Raw genomic sequence first — 18141 nt, 5'->3', positions numbered from 1 at the left:
CTGGCTGTGCAGCACTATAGACGTGTCTCTGTTGCCAGAAGCTTGGGTAGGCAGAACTGCTTTGAAGCAGTCCCTGGTAGGGAGAGCAGAGCCCGGGTGCAGGAGGCCTGAGGCCTTCCCCATGGAATAGTAATGGTGGATCCCAAAGGGAATGTCCTTTCCCCAGGCAGAATCACTCCAGTGCCCTCTATTGGTGAAGCGTCACATTGCCGCAGCTGGCAACCTGTCAGAAAGCAGGGCCAAGAATGTTTTTGAGTTGAGAGACAATAAATGAATAACTGGAATATTTGGGCTTGCTTTTAGCTTTTTTTTTTTCTTCAAACCGTTTTGCAGTAAACATCTTTCATAAAATGTTGATTGCATCTCTGATGTGTTGGTAGGATAAATTCATAGAATTTGAACATTTCAAAGGCCTTAGTCATATGTTGCAAAACCATCCTATTGACTCTCCCAGTTGCTGTATATGGGAGCAAAGGCATATAGCCTTGTTATAGAACTTGTTACTCCTTAACCTTTTGAATCTTGGCCTTGTCTGCTGGGTTGTTAACTCTGAGGCTGGGAGATGCTCACAGCCAGCGATGTCAAGGTTGGAGCCTGCAGTCTGATGTAATAAGGGCCAAGCTCTGCCGTGGAGGGAGGGAGTAGTGTGTTGCTGAAGTCCTCCCTCACCTCGCTCAGTCTTCTGAACGCATTCCCTTCCCATCTCATTCACTGCTTCAACAAATTCATTTCCCTAAAACATCCCCTTCATCATATCAGTAATCTTGCTCAAAAGCTGTAAATGTTTCCTCTTTGTTTATGGCAGTGCAAATGAAAGAGGAGGGGAGAGAACTGACCTATGGCCCTGGGTCCGTTGCCTCCATTCAGTTGTTGAGGGTCTGAAGCAAATTGACATGCCCAGGGTCACGTGGGAAGTAAGTTGGTCAGGGCCAACCAGGGCTTCCTTCCTCCCAGTCCTCTGCTTCTCCCAGATACCAGACCACTGTTGCTCCATCTCCCTAACTCCTCATTGTCCTCCCAGCACAGCACCTGTCCCACGAGAGATTTTATTAATGTGTATCATACTCCCCTAGTGCTCACACTATCTCTGAACTCTTATGGGTCCAGAAGAAGCAGTTGCAGAAAAGAAGCTGTGGCCTCCAGTTTGAGGAAGAGTGGGCAATTGAGGAACTAAAGACCAAGAGCGGGCATTGCTTGTCCCCCAAGGTTCTTCAAAGAGGGCATGGCCACCACAGGGACATCACAACCTACGGATGGTGCATAAACTTGTCAGAGGAAAGCAGCTGGCCACTGGCTGTGCAGCACTATAGACGTGTCTCTGTTGCCGGAAGCTTGGATAGGCAGAGCTGCTTTGAAGCAGTCCCTGGTAGGGAGAGCAGAGGCCGGACGCAGGAGGCTTGAGGCCTTCCCCATGGAATAATAATGGTGGATCCCAAAGGGAATGCCCTTGCTGGGGCTGCCCCACTGTCTGAAATGCAAAGATGGCCCCCCTCAGCTGCTGTGCTCAAGGGGACTGCCTACACCTAACTTCAAGGCCAAGTCCAAGATTCACATCTACATAATTACATTCCATTACTGTTTAACAGATTAGAGTTAGTAATTCTTATCCTAGGGTATTAGAGATGTGGACATGAACTGGGTTCTACCCTGAGCTTTTAGTCCCCAGCCTAGACACCAGGCAAAAAGTAGGTATGTGCTGGCTCCTATCATGTGAAATTGGCTAAGGAAGCAAGCAACTTGGTGTCTTTGGACAGGGGGCTGCTTTTTTTAAATTAAATTAAATTTTTTTTTGAGCAATCGTGGACATCTGGTTGTGCATGTCCCTTTAAGGCGAGTTTGTCGTCTCCAGAAAAGCATGTTGTTCTTTCTCTCTATCTTCCACAAGTCCTTGATTAAAACACTGAAGGAGACAGACAGGCTCCTTCTGTCCTTTCCCTCAGGCTTGCCATGTCCTGGCAGATTCCCTGGGCTCCTGGGAACTGTCTACCCATCTCTGTCTGCTCCTTTTGACCCAGATCTTATTACAGATACAGAGAGAGCAAACCATTTATTGCAGAACAGGCCCTTCACCTTCATGTTCTGTGTTTATAGACCACAAATAGGTAGTTAATAGATATCTCTTAATACTTGTTCTTTCTTTTTTTGGCTTTGGGAATTGGGTACAGGATATCTGGGTCCTGTGGAAAGTGAAATGATGCGAGAAAAAGACAACAGCTGAAAATGGAATCCTCACTTAGGAGCATGAAAAAAGTAGAAAAGAAGTCAAACCACAAATTCTTCAAATTAATGGGTGGGAATGAAGTGCTGCCACTCTAATGGGGTGGCGGGGTTGCTGTTTCTGATGGTGAGCAGCCCCTGGAAGGCTAGAGCCTCAGTTATGGGGAATGGGCATTACAGCAGCTGACCACTTTTTCTTCCTTATCCTTCTTCCTCATTCCCACCTGCCTTTTTTCCCCTGTTTCTTTTTTTTGGGGGGTGGTGTCTGGATTTTATTTTAGGGTATTTCTAATATGCTTCCTTAACGGTTGGTCCGTAGTCCTGTCTGGAGACATTGCTCTGTAACTTAGCAACCAGCGTATCATATATTGCCCTCAGTTGTTTCATTAGCCTGAAGATGTGAACATCAAAAAAATGGACACACAGTTGGACAAAAGCAATCAGGCTTGCATGCAAAAACAGTCTCTGTGATGATTAAGAAATGGACCTGAAGAACAGCATTATTTTACAGTAACATATCCAAAGTAAGGGTGTCCTCATATCTGGAGAAAGAGACAGACACAGACAAGGATGGAGAGGGAGTGAGAAGAGACAGAGCCAGGGAAGATGCTGGAGCTGCCTGCCCTCCACAGGGCCTGAACGCAGGGGATCGGAAGCCTTCCTCCCTGTGGACCTCCTGTTGTCCTTGCTAAAAAACAGGAAGGAGAATAGAATTGGGATTTTTGAGTAGGCATAATTCTTCATTTATCTGACTAAGTAGAAAGTTGGCATAATGAGAAAAACAGATTTCAGAGGGAAACATATGACAACAATGACATTTTTCTGTGCCATCTTATTACCCAATCCACATGGAGGCTGAATCGATGAGCTAGTAAAGACACAAAGACATCCTATCGAGATGCCTGTGAATGGCAGGGGCTGGTACAGTCTGGAACTGCTGGCTATGAGTAAATATGACAGCAGGGCTTTGGCTGGCTTTCACTGGGCCACTTGTCATTCTCCTCGTACATTGTGTGCAGTCAGGACATTTCCCTGCAGAAATGTTCTTTCTGCTGCTTTTCTCATCATTTTTGAGAAGCTGGCATGAGTTTTGTTTGCTTCAGACTTTATTTATTACCTTGAAATTCAGAATATTTATTCCAAATGTCATGTGTAGTCTTAGAAAAGTTTAGACTGTGACGATTCTAAACTTCATTTTGCATCAGAATTACTTGGGATCATAGTAAAAATGCAGCAAACCAGGCCCCTGATTCACAAGCTATGGAGGGAAATCCCCAGAAATCTGCATTCTAACACTCACCCATGGTGATTCTAAAGCAGATGGGCTGAAGATCATAGGATAAATGAAAGATTAAAGACTCATTTTCCAGAGAGGGCATGTGGCAATTTCTTGGCACTGTGAGTTGATAGATACATTCTTTGCTTTCATGGAATCCCTTTCCCTGTTTGTGGGGGGTATTGCCTCATTGTTTTTTTCTTCCTCACACACTTTATTTCCCATAAGTTATTGGGGTAACAGGTGGTATTTGGTTACATAAGTAAGTTCTTTAGTGGTGATTTGTGAGATTTTGGTGCACACATCACCCGAGCAGTATACACTGCACCATATTTGTAGTTTTTTTATCCCTCACCCCTCCCGCTCTTCCCCCCAAGTCCCCACAGTCCGTTGTATCATTCTTACGCCTTTGTGTCCTCATAGCTTAGCTCCCACATATCAGTGAGGACATACGATGTTTGTTTTTGCATTCCTAATTTACTTAGAATAATAGTCTCCAATCTCATCTGGTCGCTGAAAATGCTGTTAACTCACTCCTTTTTATGGCTGTGTAGTATTCCATCATATGTGTGTGTATACATATATATATTTATATATTTTTATATATACCACAGTTTCTTTATCCATTCGTTGATTGATGGGCATTTGGGTTGGTTCCACGATTTTGCTATTGTGAATTGTGCTGCTATAAACGTGCATGTGCAGGTATCTTTTTTTGAATAATGACTTCTTTTCCTCTGGCTAGAAACCCAGTAGTGCGACTGCTGGATCAAATGGTAGTTCTACTTCTGGTTCTTTAAGGAATCTCCACACTGTTTCCACAGTGGCTATAGTAGTTTACGTTCCCACCGGAAGTGTAGAAGTGTTCTCTGTTTACCACATCCATGCCAATATCTACTGTTTTTTTTATTTTTTTGATTATGGCCATTCTTGCAAGAGTAAAGTGGTATCGCCTTGTGGTTTTGATTTGCATTTCCCTGATCATTAGGGATGTTGAGCATTTTTTCATATGTTTCTTGGCCATTTTTATATCCTTTTTTGAGAATTGTCTATTCATGTTCTTAGCCCACTTTTTGATGGGATTTTTTTTTTCTTACTGATTTGTTTGAATTCGTTGTAGATTCTGGATATCAATCCTTTTTTATATGTATAGATTGTGAAGATTTTCTCCCACTCTGTGGGTTGTCTGTTTACTCTGCTGACTGTTCCCTTTGCTGTGCAAAAGCTCTTTAGTTTAATTAGGTCCCAGCTATTTATCTTTGTTTTCATTGCATTTGCTTTTGGCTTCTTGGTCATGAAATCCTTGTCTAAGCCAATGTCTAGAAGGGTTCTTCCGATGTTATCTGCTAGAATTTTTATAGTTTCAGGTCTTATGTTTAAGTCCTTAATCCATCTTGAGTTGATTTTTGTGAAAGGTGAGAAATGAGGATCCAGTTTCATTCTCCGACATATGGCTTGCCAATTATCCTAGCATCATTTGTTGAAAAGGGTGTTCTCTCCCCACTTTATGTTTTTGTTTGCTTTGTCGAAGATCAGTTGGTTATAAGTATTTGGGTTTATTTCTGTGTTCTCTATTCTGTTCCATTGGTCTATGTGCCTGTTTTTATACCACTACCATGCTGTTTTGGTGACTATGGCCTTATAGTATAGTTTGAAATCAGGTAGTGTGATGCCTCCAGGATTATGGCTGCCTCTGTTGAGTCATGCAGGTTGTCAGGGAAGTGGGGGAAGGCCGGCAGTGACAGGCTTCACCCAGCTCCCATGCAAACTGAAGGGCCAGTCTCACTCCCACCATACAAAGTTCGGCTACAGATTTCCTTCTCCCTGTGGAGTTATACCCCCTGCTCCACTGGCCACCCTCCCGTTGGATCCCTGTGGTGCCAGGTGGTAATGGCCTGCTAGGGGACGCAGCGAGCTCCCAGGACCTTTCTGTTGCTTCCTCTACCCTGTATTTCTCTCCCGTCTCTAAATTGGCTCAGCTCCAGGTAAGGTCGGAAACTTCTCCGGCAAAGAGACCTTCAGCTTCTTTAGTGGGGGTGTGTTTTCGAAGAAGTGGGTCTCCCTTTCCTACTTCCACAATTGGGGCACTCACAGTATTTGGGGTGTCTCCCGGGTATTGCAGGAGCCAGTCTGCTTCCTTCAGAGGGTCTGTGGGTCCTCTCGGGATTACTGGTTTGTCCTTGCAGTCTATCTGGAGCTAAAATCCACAAAGCGAGCTTCCGCACGCTACTCTGTCTGGAGCTGCAATCTAGTCCTGCCTCCCGTCCGCCATGATTATCCCCTTCCCATTTGCCATTTTAAAGCCTTAGAGCCACGGCTCCCCATTGAGTTGCAATGCCCCAGTGAGGTAGTAGCCCTCACACACTTTTTGTTTGTTTGTTTGTTTGTTTGTTTTTGAAACGGAGTTTCGCTGTTGTTGCCCAGGCTGGAGTGCAGTGGCGCGATCTCGGCTCACTGCAACCTCCACCTTCCAGTTTCAAGCGATTCTCCAGCCTCAGCCTCCTGAGTAGCTGGGATTACAGGCTCCCGCCACCACGCCTGGCTAATTTTTTTGTGTTTTTATTAGAGACCGGGTTTCACCATGTTGCCCAGGCTGCTCTCGAACTCCTGACCTCTGACCCACCCTCCTGGGCCTCCCAAAGTGCTGGGATTACAGGCGTGAGCCACCGCGCCTGGCCCCTCACACACTTTCATACGTCATTTGATGCAGTTTCTTCTCTGGCCTGAGAAAAGTGACCTTGCCTCAGTTAAATGCTGGTTGGATTGACCCTGATAAGACAGAGATGACCTTGTTGCTCACCTTGTTGAGGGAGAACATCAGCATGAAACACTTTGTCAGTGTCTCAGGCAGAGGTGAATTCATCAGGACTCCACTAGAGATGCAGCACCGGTAGGAGATGTATAGGAACTGACTGCAAGGAATTACCTCATGGGATTATGGGAGCTGGTTAGGAAAACCCTAAATCCACAGGGCAAGCTGGAACTCTGAGACACAGACTGAATCTGCTATCTACTGTCCACAGGTAGAATTTGTTCCTTCAAGGAACCCTCGGCTCTGTTTTATTGTTAGTGTTTTGTTTTGTTTTGTTTTGTTTTGTTTTGAAGAGACAGGGTCTTGCTCTGTTGCCTAGGCTGGAGTGCAGTAGTGGGATCACAGATCACTGCAGCCTTGACTTTCTGGGTTCAAGCAATCATCCCACCTCAGCCTCCCAAGTAGCTGGGACCACAGGCATAAACCACTATGCCCAGCTAAACAACTCTGTTTTTAAGGCCTTTCAATTTATTGAAACAAGCCCATTGAGATTATCTAGGATAATCTCTCTTACTTAAAGTCAAGTGATTATAGACTTTCATCACATATACAAAATACCTTACAGCAACATCTAGATTAGTATATGCATAACTGGAAACTGTAGTCTAGTGAAGTTAACACATCAAAAAGGCCACCTAGTACCACACCACCCCCAGCCCTGCCAAAAAAAAAAAAAAAAAAGGAAAAGCTATCACAGAAAGTAAAGTCAGAATTTATTGAGAATTGGAAGTTTGGTTTAGTTGGGTCTTTCAAAGCATGCATGGGTCATGATACAACAGTTTGGACTGGTGGAAACTGCAGGCTTTGAGGTGAGGGATTCAAAGAACCTTAGGGTACAAACAGTTGATGTTTTTCATTTGAGTTTCTGGGTCTTTCAGAAAGTTCCTGTAATGAGCAGTCATGCCATCTGCCTAGGCAGGAGACTTCTGGAAGAATAAAGTTATGCCAGTGAAGACAGAGGAAGCATACAAAGTGCTGTTATTGCAGACATTGGAAGGTGTGCATTCTCAGTAACCAGCTGAGTGTGGGGGTGAGGTAGATGGTTTCTATTCTCAGCCCAGAGGCTCTGGATTTCTTTCTCATGAAGCGGGCCACATGACCCTTGTTCCCAAAGCCTGAGCCTTGCAATTCTCCTTCTTAGGAGAATATCTGTGGACAGATATGCCGGCCATATTGCCCAGCTGGCTCCTCAAGAGAGAGATGACACGTTTGCTAACAGCAAATCAGAGCTGGAGTGCCACCCCTTACTCCTGCTCTTCCCTCTTCTTAAATGGTGGAAGATCAGTCTACCTTTCAAGAGTCCCGTCTTCCTTTTCTTCCTGCATCTCCAGCTCTAAGCGACCACATAGGACTTTTCTCTGTTCCATGAAGATGTCTTGTCCTTTCATGCCTCAGAGCTTTGAGATGTGCTGTTTCCTCCTCTCCCCTGGGAAATCCTGCCTATGCCCAGAGGGCCATCTTGAATGTCATCTCCTCTAAAAGCCTTTGCTGCACACCCTGTTCTTCCCCTCTCTCTGCATCACACGTATGTGCTGTTGCAGTGCTGGTCACCCCCAGGTCTCTGCCATGGTACAGATGCAGTTATTATATGTCAGTTTCTGTCACTGACCAATTCCCAGCGGACAGGAATTAGTCCTGTTTAACTTTGTATCTGCCTTGGTGCCTCATCTGTGGCTGGCATACAGTAGTTTAGCTATTTATTCAACAGATAGTTTTTGAGTGCTGGCATGTGCCAGGTCATAGATGTCCACTCTTCTGGATGGGAGTGATATAGACATGATAAACTATCTGCTGTCATGGAGGTGACATCCTAGGGGTGAGGAAGACAGCCAATGAACAAAGAAGATGAATAAGTAAAAGCACATAGACAGCACTTATTGATGCTCAGAGGGCTGCTCCCTCTGAAACAGACTGAGGACTGAATAGGATAAAAAAAGTGGGTGAGAGATTCCCTGCCTCCAATACAAAGCATGCTTGTGAGACAGAATTCCTCCTTAGACATGCTGGTCAACTTACAGAAGAGGTATGCATTTGCTAATATTTGTTATCCTGCTGGGTAGACGTTTCTGTCCTTGGTGTAACATAGATTGTACTATTATTTTTATTTATTGTTTATGTATAGGGTCTAGCTAAAAACAAATAAGGGTCTAGCAGTGTGCTTTTTACGTGTTTTATTTTATTTTATTTTTTGAGACGGAGTCTCGCTCCGTCACCCAGGCTGGAGTGCAGTGGCGTAATCTCAGCTCACTGCAAGCTCCGCCTCCCGGGTTCACGCCATTCTCCTGCCTCAGCCTCCCAAGTACCTGGGACTACAGGCACCTGCCACCACGCCCGGCTAATTTTTTTTTGTATTTTTAGTAGAGATGGGGTTTCACCGTGTTAGCCAGGATGGTCTCGATTTCCTGACCTCGTGATCTGCCCGCCTGGGCCTCCCAAAGTTCTGGGATTACAGGCGTGAGCCACCGTGCCCGGCCTACGTGTTATTTTTGTGCTTAATAATAAACTGTGAACTCTCTCTCTCTCTTTCTCTTTCTCCCTATCTCATTTCTTTTTAGCATTTGCAATTTGCCAGGCTGTTTTAAGGACTTTAAATGGATTATCTCACTTGGTCCTCAGAACAACCTAGGAAATAGGCAGTATCCTCATTTTCCATGTGAGGAAGCCGGGGACATGAGAAAGCTGGGAACATGAGGACAGCCATGCCACTTGCACCAGGTTTTCCCGCTCGGAAGTGAAATCTGTGTCCAGTCTGGGTGGCCCCATCACTTTTAAGCTATGCACTATGCCTCCTATGTGGGATTTATGAAATCAGAACAATGACAAGCCTCTTTCTTTCTTAATGAAGTTTACATCCCAAGTTAGGCCTTTCAGAGCCAAAGGTGTCATCAGCATATGGTGAAAAAGCTGTAATCCAGTTGACTTTCTGGATAGTATATAGTCTCAGAAACAGTGGTCTACCATTGCCTTTGTTTCTGAGTTTGCTCTGCCTTTCTGTCAGGACCTTAAAATTTTTAATGTATATTTTAGTAGTTCTTCTACATATCTTCTTTTCATTTAAAGTACAAGACACTGATTTAAAAGCATGGGGGAAGGAAGGGAGAGAAGGTAAATGTAATTGTTGACTGAGAAGGCACAGGCAGAAGGTGCTGTTGTCTCTGGGACAGCAGTAATTGCTCTCATTCTTGAGCCAGTTCGAGTCTAGATGCAGTGCCTGCGTCCATTTCCTCTTGTTCTTATTCACCTCTAACGGTGCATTGTTCTTCCCACTTTTGGGAAGAGAATTTAGGTCTGAGGAATTAAGTAGCTTTTACTGAGTCCACTCAGCTGGTGAGAAGCAGAGCAGGAATTGAGCCCAGCTTTATCAGAGGATTTAATCATGCTTTGCTTTGAAACAAACAATCATCAAGACCCTTTCTTGAAAGCAATCTTGCTTGGGTTCCAAAAAAGAAGGAGTGAACCTTGAAGGAGTGCCTGAGGGAGCCTGGAGGCTAATGCAGAACTTTTCCAGCCCTCCTCCCAGCCAGCACCCAGTATATCACCTTGGGTGTGGCAGGGAAGCCCTGGGACTCTGGGGAGCATTCCTTAGCAGTTAGGAATCCAGTCTTGATTATTTGCTGTCATGTATGTTGAGCGACTGATGAACTCTTCCTCTGAGGGTAAATGCAAGGTCTGGCTCTTACCTTTGTCAGGCAGACAGAGCACAGCCTTTGTTGTCAGACTACCTGGGTTTGAGTCCTCTTATCCTCCTCCATGATGTTGGGCAAATAACTTATCCTCTCAGCAGCTTTGCTTTCTTATCTTTAACATGGGCGTAGAGTTATAATGTTGGTTACATAAGCATGAGAAACAAAAACTCCCAGCCCGGTTCCTTTCAATAAATGTTAGTTTATTGCTTTTGTTAGGAATGTCTCATTGCAACTCCAAATTTCCATGATTATTAGAAAGATTATTTCTGGGCCAGGTGTGGTGGCTTATGCCTATAATCCCAACACTTTGGGAGGCTGAGGTGGGCAGATCACAAGGTCAGGAGTTTGAGACCAGCCTGGCCAATATGGTGAAACCTCGCCTCTACTGAAAATACAAAAATTAGCCGGGCATGGTGGCAGGCTTCTGTAATCCCAGCTACTCGGAAGGCTGAGGCAGGAGAATTGCTTGAACCTGGGAGGTGGAGGTTACAGTGAGCCGAGATCGTGCCACTGCACTCCAGCCTAGGTGACAGAGCGAGACTCCTTCTAGAAAAAAAAAAATTGTTTCTAAACCCTCCTGGCAGCTTCATACCCTTAGGGCCTTCTTCCCTTCCTGTTTGGAAAATTTGGGAAGAATAAACTAGACCTCTTTCCTCTTGGGAAGGGACCTGCCTTAAGTCTTACATGAACAGGTGTGTCTGGACCAAGGGTTCAGTCAGCACGTCTGCTGGCTCACTCTGAGCGTTGTTCTCCATAATCACTAATATAAAGGATTTTTAGTTCTCCATCTTATTTTCTCAAGTTGTTTAGAGCTTGAGCAAAGAAAGGGTATGTTATGTATTTGGCTTCCTTAGAACTGTGTTGTTAGTATTTGCCATCTTCCTTTCATTTCTCACAGAGTCATAGAATTTTAGAGTTGAAAAGAAATTTTAAAAATGACTTGAATTCATTTCCCCAGCTCCTATCTCAGCCTGCCTGCCAAGAGGCATTCAGTACCATGTTTGCATGCTTCCGGTAACGATGAGCTAGCTCTCTCCAGAGGTGACCCAGTGCATCAGGGGATGCTCTACACTGGGCTGAATTGCACACATAGGGCCTGGATCTGGTGGTGTTGGGTTTTCGGGCCTGCCTGCACTTGGTGTGAAATGTTCAGATCTGCTTTTCTTTGGGAGGGAATACCGGCCTGAAGGCTGCCCCTTTTTGGGTGGTTCTTTTAGAAAATTCATTGTCCAAAAAGTCGTCAGAATTGGCTGAGGAAGCAAGCAATCTTATGTGTCTTTGGCATTTCATCAAGAAATTTCCCACCACCTCAGTGTGTCTGCTGAGTCCTGAGCAAACTCCAGCTTGTGGCTTGTCTTAAATTATGCAGGGTAGTGATCCTGAATGCAGATTTATTAACCCCCAACTTCAGCATACCAGGTAGGGCATGCAACCACGGTGAGTCCTGGACGGCCTCCTCCTGGAAATTGGGTGTGGTGTGTACTCTGCTGGAAGAAAATAAAACCACCAATGAAATTCTATCTTCAGTGTCAAAGATGCTGTATTAGTCTGTTCTTACACTGCTATAAACAACTACCCGAGACTAGTTTATAAAGAAAAGAGGGTTTAATTGACTCACAGTTCCGCACGGCTGGAGAGGCCTCAAAAAACTTAATCATGGCAGAAAGGTAAGCAGGCACATCTTACATAGCAGCAGGTGAGAGAGGGTGAGAAAGAAGCAAAGGGGAAAGAGCCCCTTATAAAACCATCAGATCTCGTGAGAACTCACTCACTCTCACGAGAATGGCATGGGGGAAACTGCCCCTATTATCCAATTGCCTTCCCCAAGGTCCCTCTGTTAACACATGGGGATTACAATTGAAGATGAGAGTTTGGCGGGGACACAAAGCCAAACCACACCAGATGCTAAGTGATAGCTTCGTAACACTTACTTCAAATATACTTGCCAAATGGAGGCTGACTGATTGGAGAGCTGCTTATTTATGCTGTTTGTTCTTAACTTCAAGGCAACATGCAAAAGGAATCAGCAAATGTTAAGAAACCAAACTCCTTAATAACCCTTTTAAAGAAACAGCTTTACTGAGACAGACGTCACAATGATTCACCTTTTAAAGGTGTCCAATTTGGGGGTATTTAGTGCATTCACAATGTTGTGCAGCCATCACCAATCTAGTTCCAAAACATTTGCATCACCCCAAAAGAAAACACTGGACCCATGGAGCAGTCATTCCCATTCCCTCCCTCCCCCAGCCTTAGGCAACCATTTATCCTAATGGCTGATTCTATTGATTTGCCTATCCTGGACATTTCATGCAAATGCAGTCATGTAACATGAAGCCTTTGTGTCTGGCATCTTTCACTTAGTGTAAGGTTTTCAAGGTTCATCCATGTTATAGCATGTATTGGTACTTCATTCCTTTTTTTTTTTCCCTTTAAGACGGAGTTTCACTTTTGTTACCTAGGCTGGAATGTAGTGGTGCTATCTCAGCTCACTGCAACCTCTGCCTCCTGGATTCAAGCAATTCTCCTGTCTCAGCCTTCTGAGTAGCTGGGATTACAGGCGCCTGCCACTATGCCTGGCTAATTTTTTCTTTTTGTATTTTTATTAGAGACGGGGTTTCACCATACTGGCCAAGCTGGTCTCAAACTCCTGACCTCAGGTGATCCACCTGCTTCGGCCTTCCAAAGTGCTGGGATTACAGGTGTGAGCCACCACGCCTGGCCCTTCATTCCTTTTTTATGACTTACTAATTTTCTGTGGAATGGATAGACCACATTTTGCTTATGCATTTATCAAGTAATGGACATATGTATTGTTTCTACGTTTTGGCTATTATAGATAATGTTTCTGTGAACATTAGTGCACAAATTTTTGTGTGGACATATGCTTTCAGTTCTCTTGAGTAAATATGTAGGAGTGCAATTGTAGGAGTCAGGAATTGTAGAAATGTAGGAGTCAGGTCATATGCCCTTAATAACCTTTTAAAATTACTTTTTTTGTTTGCTATACTTGGGACCCATATTCCTTTTCTTTGGGTTTGTATTCACTTCCTTTGTACTGAATATTGTCAGATAGAAAGTTAACAGCCTTTATAGAAATAATTAAAAATTATTCAAGTGAGAATAAACTGAATGCCTGTTATATCTGCTAGATTATATTTGCCTTTGTTCTCTTCTTTACCAAGCTTCTACTTGAAAATTTACAAAGATTTTTTCTTCTTTTCCAGAACCGCAATGAGATAAAAAATGGCACTATCCTTCGATTAACCACATCTCCAGTAAGTTGATCTTAGCTTCTAACTTCCCAGCAAACTCTTTGCTCTGCATTGCTGCTATATGTGATTGTGGGATATTAATTTTTGAGGTTGACTTTAGTGCAAAGCAAAAGGCTTCCAGAATGTCCTGACATGCAGATTCTGGATTAGCAGGAATGCCCCTCCATAGATTTCCCACTGCAGAGGAGGAAGACCTTATTCCAAGCGAAGGGCAAGCTTGTCTAACCTGCGGCCCAGGATAGCTTTGAATTCACAAATTCGTAAATTTTCTTAAAACATTATGCGTTGTTCTGTATTTTATTTAGTTCATCAGCTATCGTTAGCGTATTTTATGTGTGGCCCAAGACATTCTTCTTCTTCCTGTGGCCCAGGGAAGCCAAAAGATTGGACACCTCTGCTTTAAGGTTTGAGTTTGGAGGTCATCTTAACAACTTCTGTGTTACAGCTGGGATCACTCACCTGTACCAATTGGTTTTACCCACCTACTCACACATCCACCTAATGCCATCTGAGCAAATTCAGACAACAAACAAAGCAAACAAAACCAAAGTCGGTTACTTTCCTTTAAAGTCGATTACTTTCCTTTAAAGTCAGTGTGGCTGGGCGCGGTGGCTCATGCCTGTAATCCCAGCACTTTGGGAGGCCGAGGCAAGTGGATCAGGAGGTCAGGAGATCGAGACCATCTTGGCTAACACAGTGAAACCCTGTCTCTCCTAAAAATACAAAAAATTAGCCGGGCGTGGTGGTGGACGCCTGTAGTCCCAGCTACTCGGGAGGCTGAGGCAGGAGAATGGCGTGAAACCTAAGAGGTGGAGCTTGCAGTGAGCAGAGATAGTGCCACTGCACTCCAGCCTGGGTGAGAGAGTGAGACTCCGTCTCAAAAAAAAAAAAAAAAAAGAAAAAGTCAATGTGTGTGTGTGTGTGTGAGAGAGAGAGAGAGTTTAAGTATTTTGTAGCTTTAATGGGTTATTATGACAATTCATAAAAATAATTTAGAAATATTGACCACTTCACTGATCCATTGACAGCTGATTCTACATAAGAACTTTAGAGTCTTCTGAATTAAAGCTGCTAAACAAGATGCCACAGTATATTTAGACTATTGTAGCTGATGATGTCTCTTTTCTTGATCTTTCCTACTTGCTTGGAGATACTTTAGGTAGTAACATTAGCATATTTAACTATATTATTTTACAGTGCATTTCATTGCTTTCCTAAAAAATTATCTGCCCCAAATACACCAAGTGTTACTATTTTCACTCTGCATATGTGATGAAAACTGTGTCTAACTATCATTTTCAGTTTTCCACTGAAGCCATGTGGTAGACTAAAAATAAATTTAAAAATTGGGAAAAGCATCTGGCTAAAATTAAGCTGTGGGTACTGTAACTACCATAAATTCTTATTGTTGAAAATTACATTAATGTGGCTTAGAAACTCCTAAACATTTTGCCCAGTAACATCCTGAACCTAAAAACAGTGCTGAGCTCAATGGAGTGAGTTGCTACAGTTGGCTGAACTGTCTTTGATGCCTGCTTTGCTACTTAATGGAAATTATAATCTACTCATTTTTCAGTGGCTACATGATGAGCTGAGGCATTTTCGTTTGACTTTGCATCGGTCTTCTTACTCAAGTCAGCATGAATGAATGTTAATTTGACCTTTAGACCATTGTTTTATGTGTTTTTTGTAGTTTCTGATTATCCTGCTAAAAGTCATCATCTGCTTGCTGGACAGAAAAAGTAGACCTTGCCTTTTATTTCATTTTAGAGTCTAAAAGACAGCTTTTTAATCAAAGCCTTCTCTAAGCCAAAGAAGGAGTTAGTTTCATTTTTTTACTGCTGTGGATTTATGAACAAAAATTCCACAAGCTAAGTCACTCCTTGAAAGAAGGCTTAGATGTTAGGCAGAGTGAAGTTTTTCAGCATCCCAAAAGAAACTTAGCATGACTTGTCATCAGGAAGAATGGAATTTGTGTTCTTGAGATAATGATCCTCACATTCCCAGCTCAGTGAATGGAAAGATGTGAAAGCCAGTGTAAGAGACACTATTAAAAGATGGCAGCAGCCGGGTGCAGTGGCTCACGCCTGTAATCCCAGCACTTTGGGAGGCCGAGGCAGGCGGATCATGAGGTCAGGAGATCAAGACCATCCTGGCTAACACGGTGTAAACCCCGTCTCTACTAAAAATACAAAAAAAATTAGCCAGGCGTGGTGGCAGGCGCCTGTAGTCCCAGCTACTCGGGAGGCTGACGCAGGAGAATGGCGTGAACCCAGGAGGCGGAGCTTGCAGTGAGCAGAGATGACGCCACTGCACTCCAGCCTGGGCAACAGAGCGAGACTCTGTCTCTGTCTCAGAAAAAAAAAAAAAAAAAAGATAGGAGCCCAGCTACAAAAGACTGGCTTACATTTTCCAAAAAGCAGTGATCCCCAAACCTGGATCAGCTGTGGAAGTTTGAAAATGCTGATATCTGGGGCCTTAATAGAGAGGCTGGATTACAATATTTGGGAATAGGCCCCAGGAATCTGCATTTTAAGCAGTCACCTTGTGGTTTGGCTGTAGCCACAGGGTCTAGAATTGAGAAGTTACTCTATAAGCCAGAAATTTGGGATCTGTGAACTTTAAATAGGTCATTTTTTATAGTTTTGCATGTAGCTGAAAAATATACGTTGCATATGCTTGTTCATTTTTACATACACAATAAAAATATGTTAAAAACAACAACAACACCTATTAGAGTACCATAAAGAAGCCAGCAGATGGTGTTATACTAGCTTTTGAAGTTCCTTCGTCTGCCTCAGCTGCTCTCTCCCTGAAGCCAAATAAGGACATCTCAACATCCACATGGGTACACACACACCCACGCGTGCACACACACACTCCTGTTTTTATGTAACGTGTAGCTATGCTGAGTTTTACCTCCACTCTGTCAAAGGTGGTCTTTTTGTTGATTGATGAATTTGTTTTCTGTCTGCCTTTATCACAGAACAGTCCCTTCTGGATTGATCCTAGAGAAATGGTCACTAATACTAGAAGATCTAAACAAACAACCTGCACTGTTTAATTGATTTGTAATAGGCCTTGTACGTGGCTGCTGCTTCTCCACTGCATGGTACATCTTTAGACAGTCTCTCTAGTGGCCGTGTTAAACAAGCGTATCTTTCTAGTGTGGTATCTTTATCCATCTCCTGCTACCATAAAAAATACAGGCTGGGTGTGGTGGCTCACACCTGTAATCCCAGCACTTTGGGAAGCCAAGGTGGGTAGATCACGAGGTCAGGAGTTCAAGACCAGCCTGGCCAAGATGACAAAAACCCCATCACTACTAAAAATACAAAAATTAGCCAAGAATGGTGGTGGGCACCTGTAATCCCAGCTTCTCGGCAGGCTGAGGCAGAGAATTGCTTGAACCCAGGAGGCGGAGGTTACAGTGAGCTGAGATCATGCCACTGCACTCCAGCCTGGGCGACAGAGCGAGAGCCTGTCTCAAAAAAATATATAGCCAGGAACACACCCAGAGAATGTGTGCAAATGTGTGTGACCTTTGGAGCAGTCAGGATTTGGGGAGCTTCTATATGCAGAGCTGAGTAGTGTCTTGTAGTGTCTCCTACCTGCCATGATCATAATAGCTGTGGGCATAGAGTCTGAGGTCCTCTGTTGCATGCAGCATATTTTAAAATCAGCTTTGGCTATTGTTCGTATCAGAAACAGCTTGGCTTGCCAGACCATTGTTACTTTTCTGAAATTTTTGTTTTAAGAAGTGCTTATGGTGACTATATTTGTAGTCTTGAAGTAGAGAGAAACTTCTAAGTAGAACACAAAATGCAGAAACCATAAAGAAAAAGATCAATAAATTTGACTACCAAAAAATTAAAACAACCCCACAAAAACTTTGTGTTTGGAAAGAATTCCAGAAACAAAGTCAAAAACAACACTGGAAAAAATAATTGACAGCTGCATAATGGAGGTCCGGTTCATTCATTTGCAAGATTTTTTATGAGTGGATAAAGAAACCATCCCGAAAGACAGGCTGCCAAAAGCTATGAACAAGGGAAAAATAAACAAAATAATGTCTGTGCATGTATGTGTGTATGTATTTATCTGAGAAGAACTTCAATCTCTCTTAGAGATGAAAATCTACAGTCCTAGATAATCTAAGTGTGAGGAAAAGATGCTGTGGGGTCAGGATTTTGAAAATTTGAAGTAGAATCTATTTGTATGCCCTCTTCGGGGGCAATTTAGTGGTATTCACCTAAGTTTAAAATACATATACCTTTGTCTTAACAGTACTGCTGCTGGGAATTTATATAATAAATAGACTCACAAAAGCACTGCAGGATGAACACACACACACACACGCGCGCGCGCGCCCAAGCATGGCTATATGCATCATTGTTTTTAGTGATCAAAAACTAGGAACCTGTTATGTATCTATCAGTTGGACTAGGTAAGTGCAGTAGGTAATTTTTATGTTGTAGAATACTGTGCAGTTGTTAGTAAGAATGTGATACGTGCTGCCGAGGAGGTATCCCTAAAGTATGCCATTAACACAAAAGCAGGTTGCAGAACATCCTGTATAGAGGGATGCCTGTTATGTATGTGGAAGGGAGGTGTATGTATATTCAGATAAAAGGATAAAATGTTTCTCAAGGGATACCCACAAGAAACTGTTAACTTTGGGCTAACTTTATTTTTTTATTTGGTAACTTCTAGTAGTACTTGTGTGTGTGTGTGTGTGTGTGTGTGTGTGTGTATTTTTTTTTTTAGATGGAGTCTTGCTCTGTCGCCCAGGCTGGAGTATAGTGGCACAATTTCAGCTCACTAAAATCTCCGCCTTCTGGGTTCAAGTGATTCTCCTGCCTCAGCCTCCCGAGT

At 43.4% G+C, this 18141-nt stretch overlaps 1 protein-coding gene across 17 annotated transcripts in view; it reads left to right on the top strand.

The window, feature by feature from the left end:
* Positions 1–18141, top strand: part of ELMO1 (engulfment and cell motility 1) — a 592158-nt gene that overhangs the window by 159459 nt on the left and 414558 nt on the right. For all 17 annotated transcript variants that reach the window (XM_019031281.4, XM_055347629.2, XM_055347626.2 and 14 more), the window contains one exon: positions 13219–13269. In XM_019031281.4, coding sequence (XP_018886826.1) covers positions 13219–13269 — 51 coding nt within the window. The remainder of the gene's footprint in view (positions 1–13218; positions 13270–18141) is intronic.

This window comes from Gorilla gorilla, chromosome 6 (genome assembly GCF_029281585.2).
Source record: "Gorilla gorilla gorilla isolate KB3781 chromosome 6, NHGRI_mGorGor1-v2.1_pri, whole genome shotgun sequence".
Lineage (NCBI taxonomy): Eukaryota > Metazoa > Chordata > Mammalia > Primates > Hominidae > Gorilla > Gorilla gorilla.
Note: the sequence above shows the minus strand (reverse complement) of the source record. Positions and strands in the feature narration are given on the sequence as shown.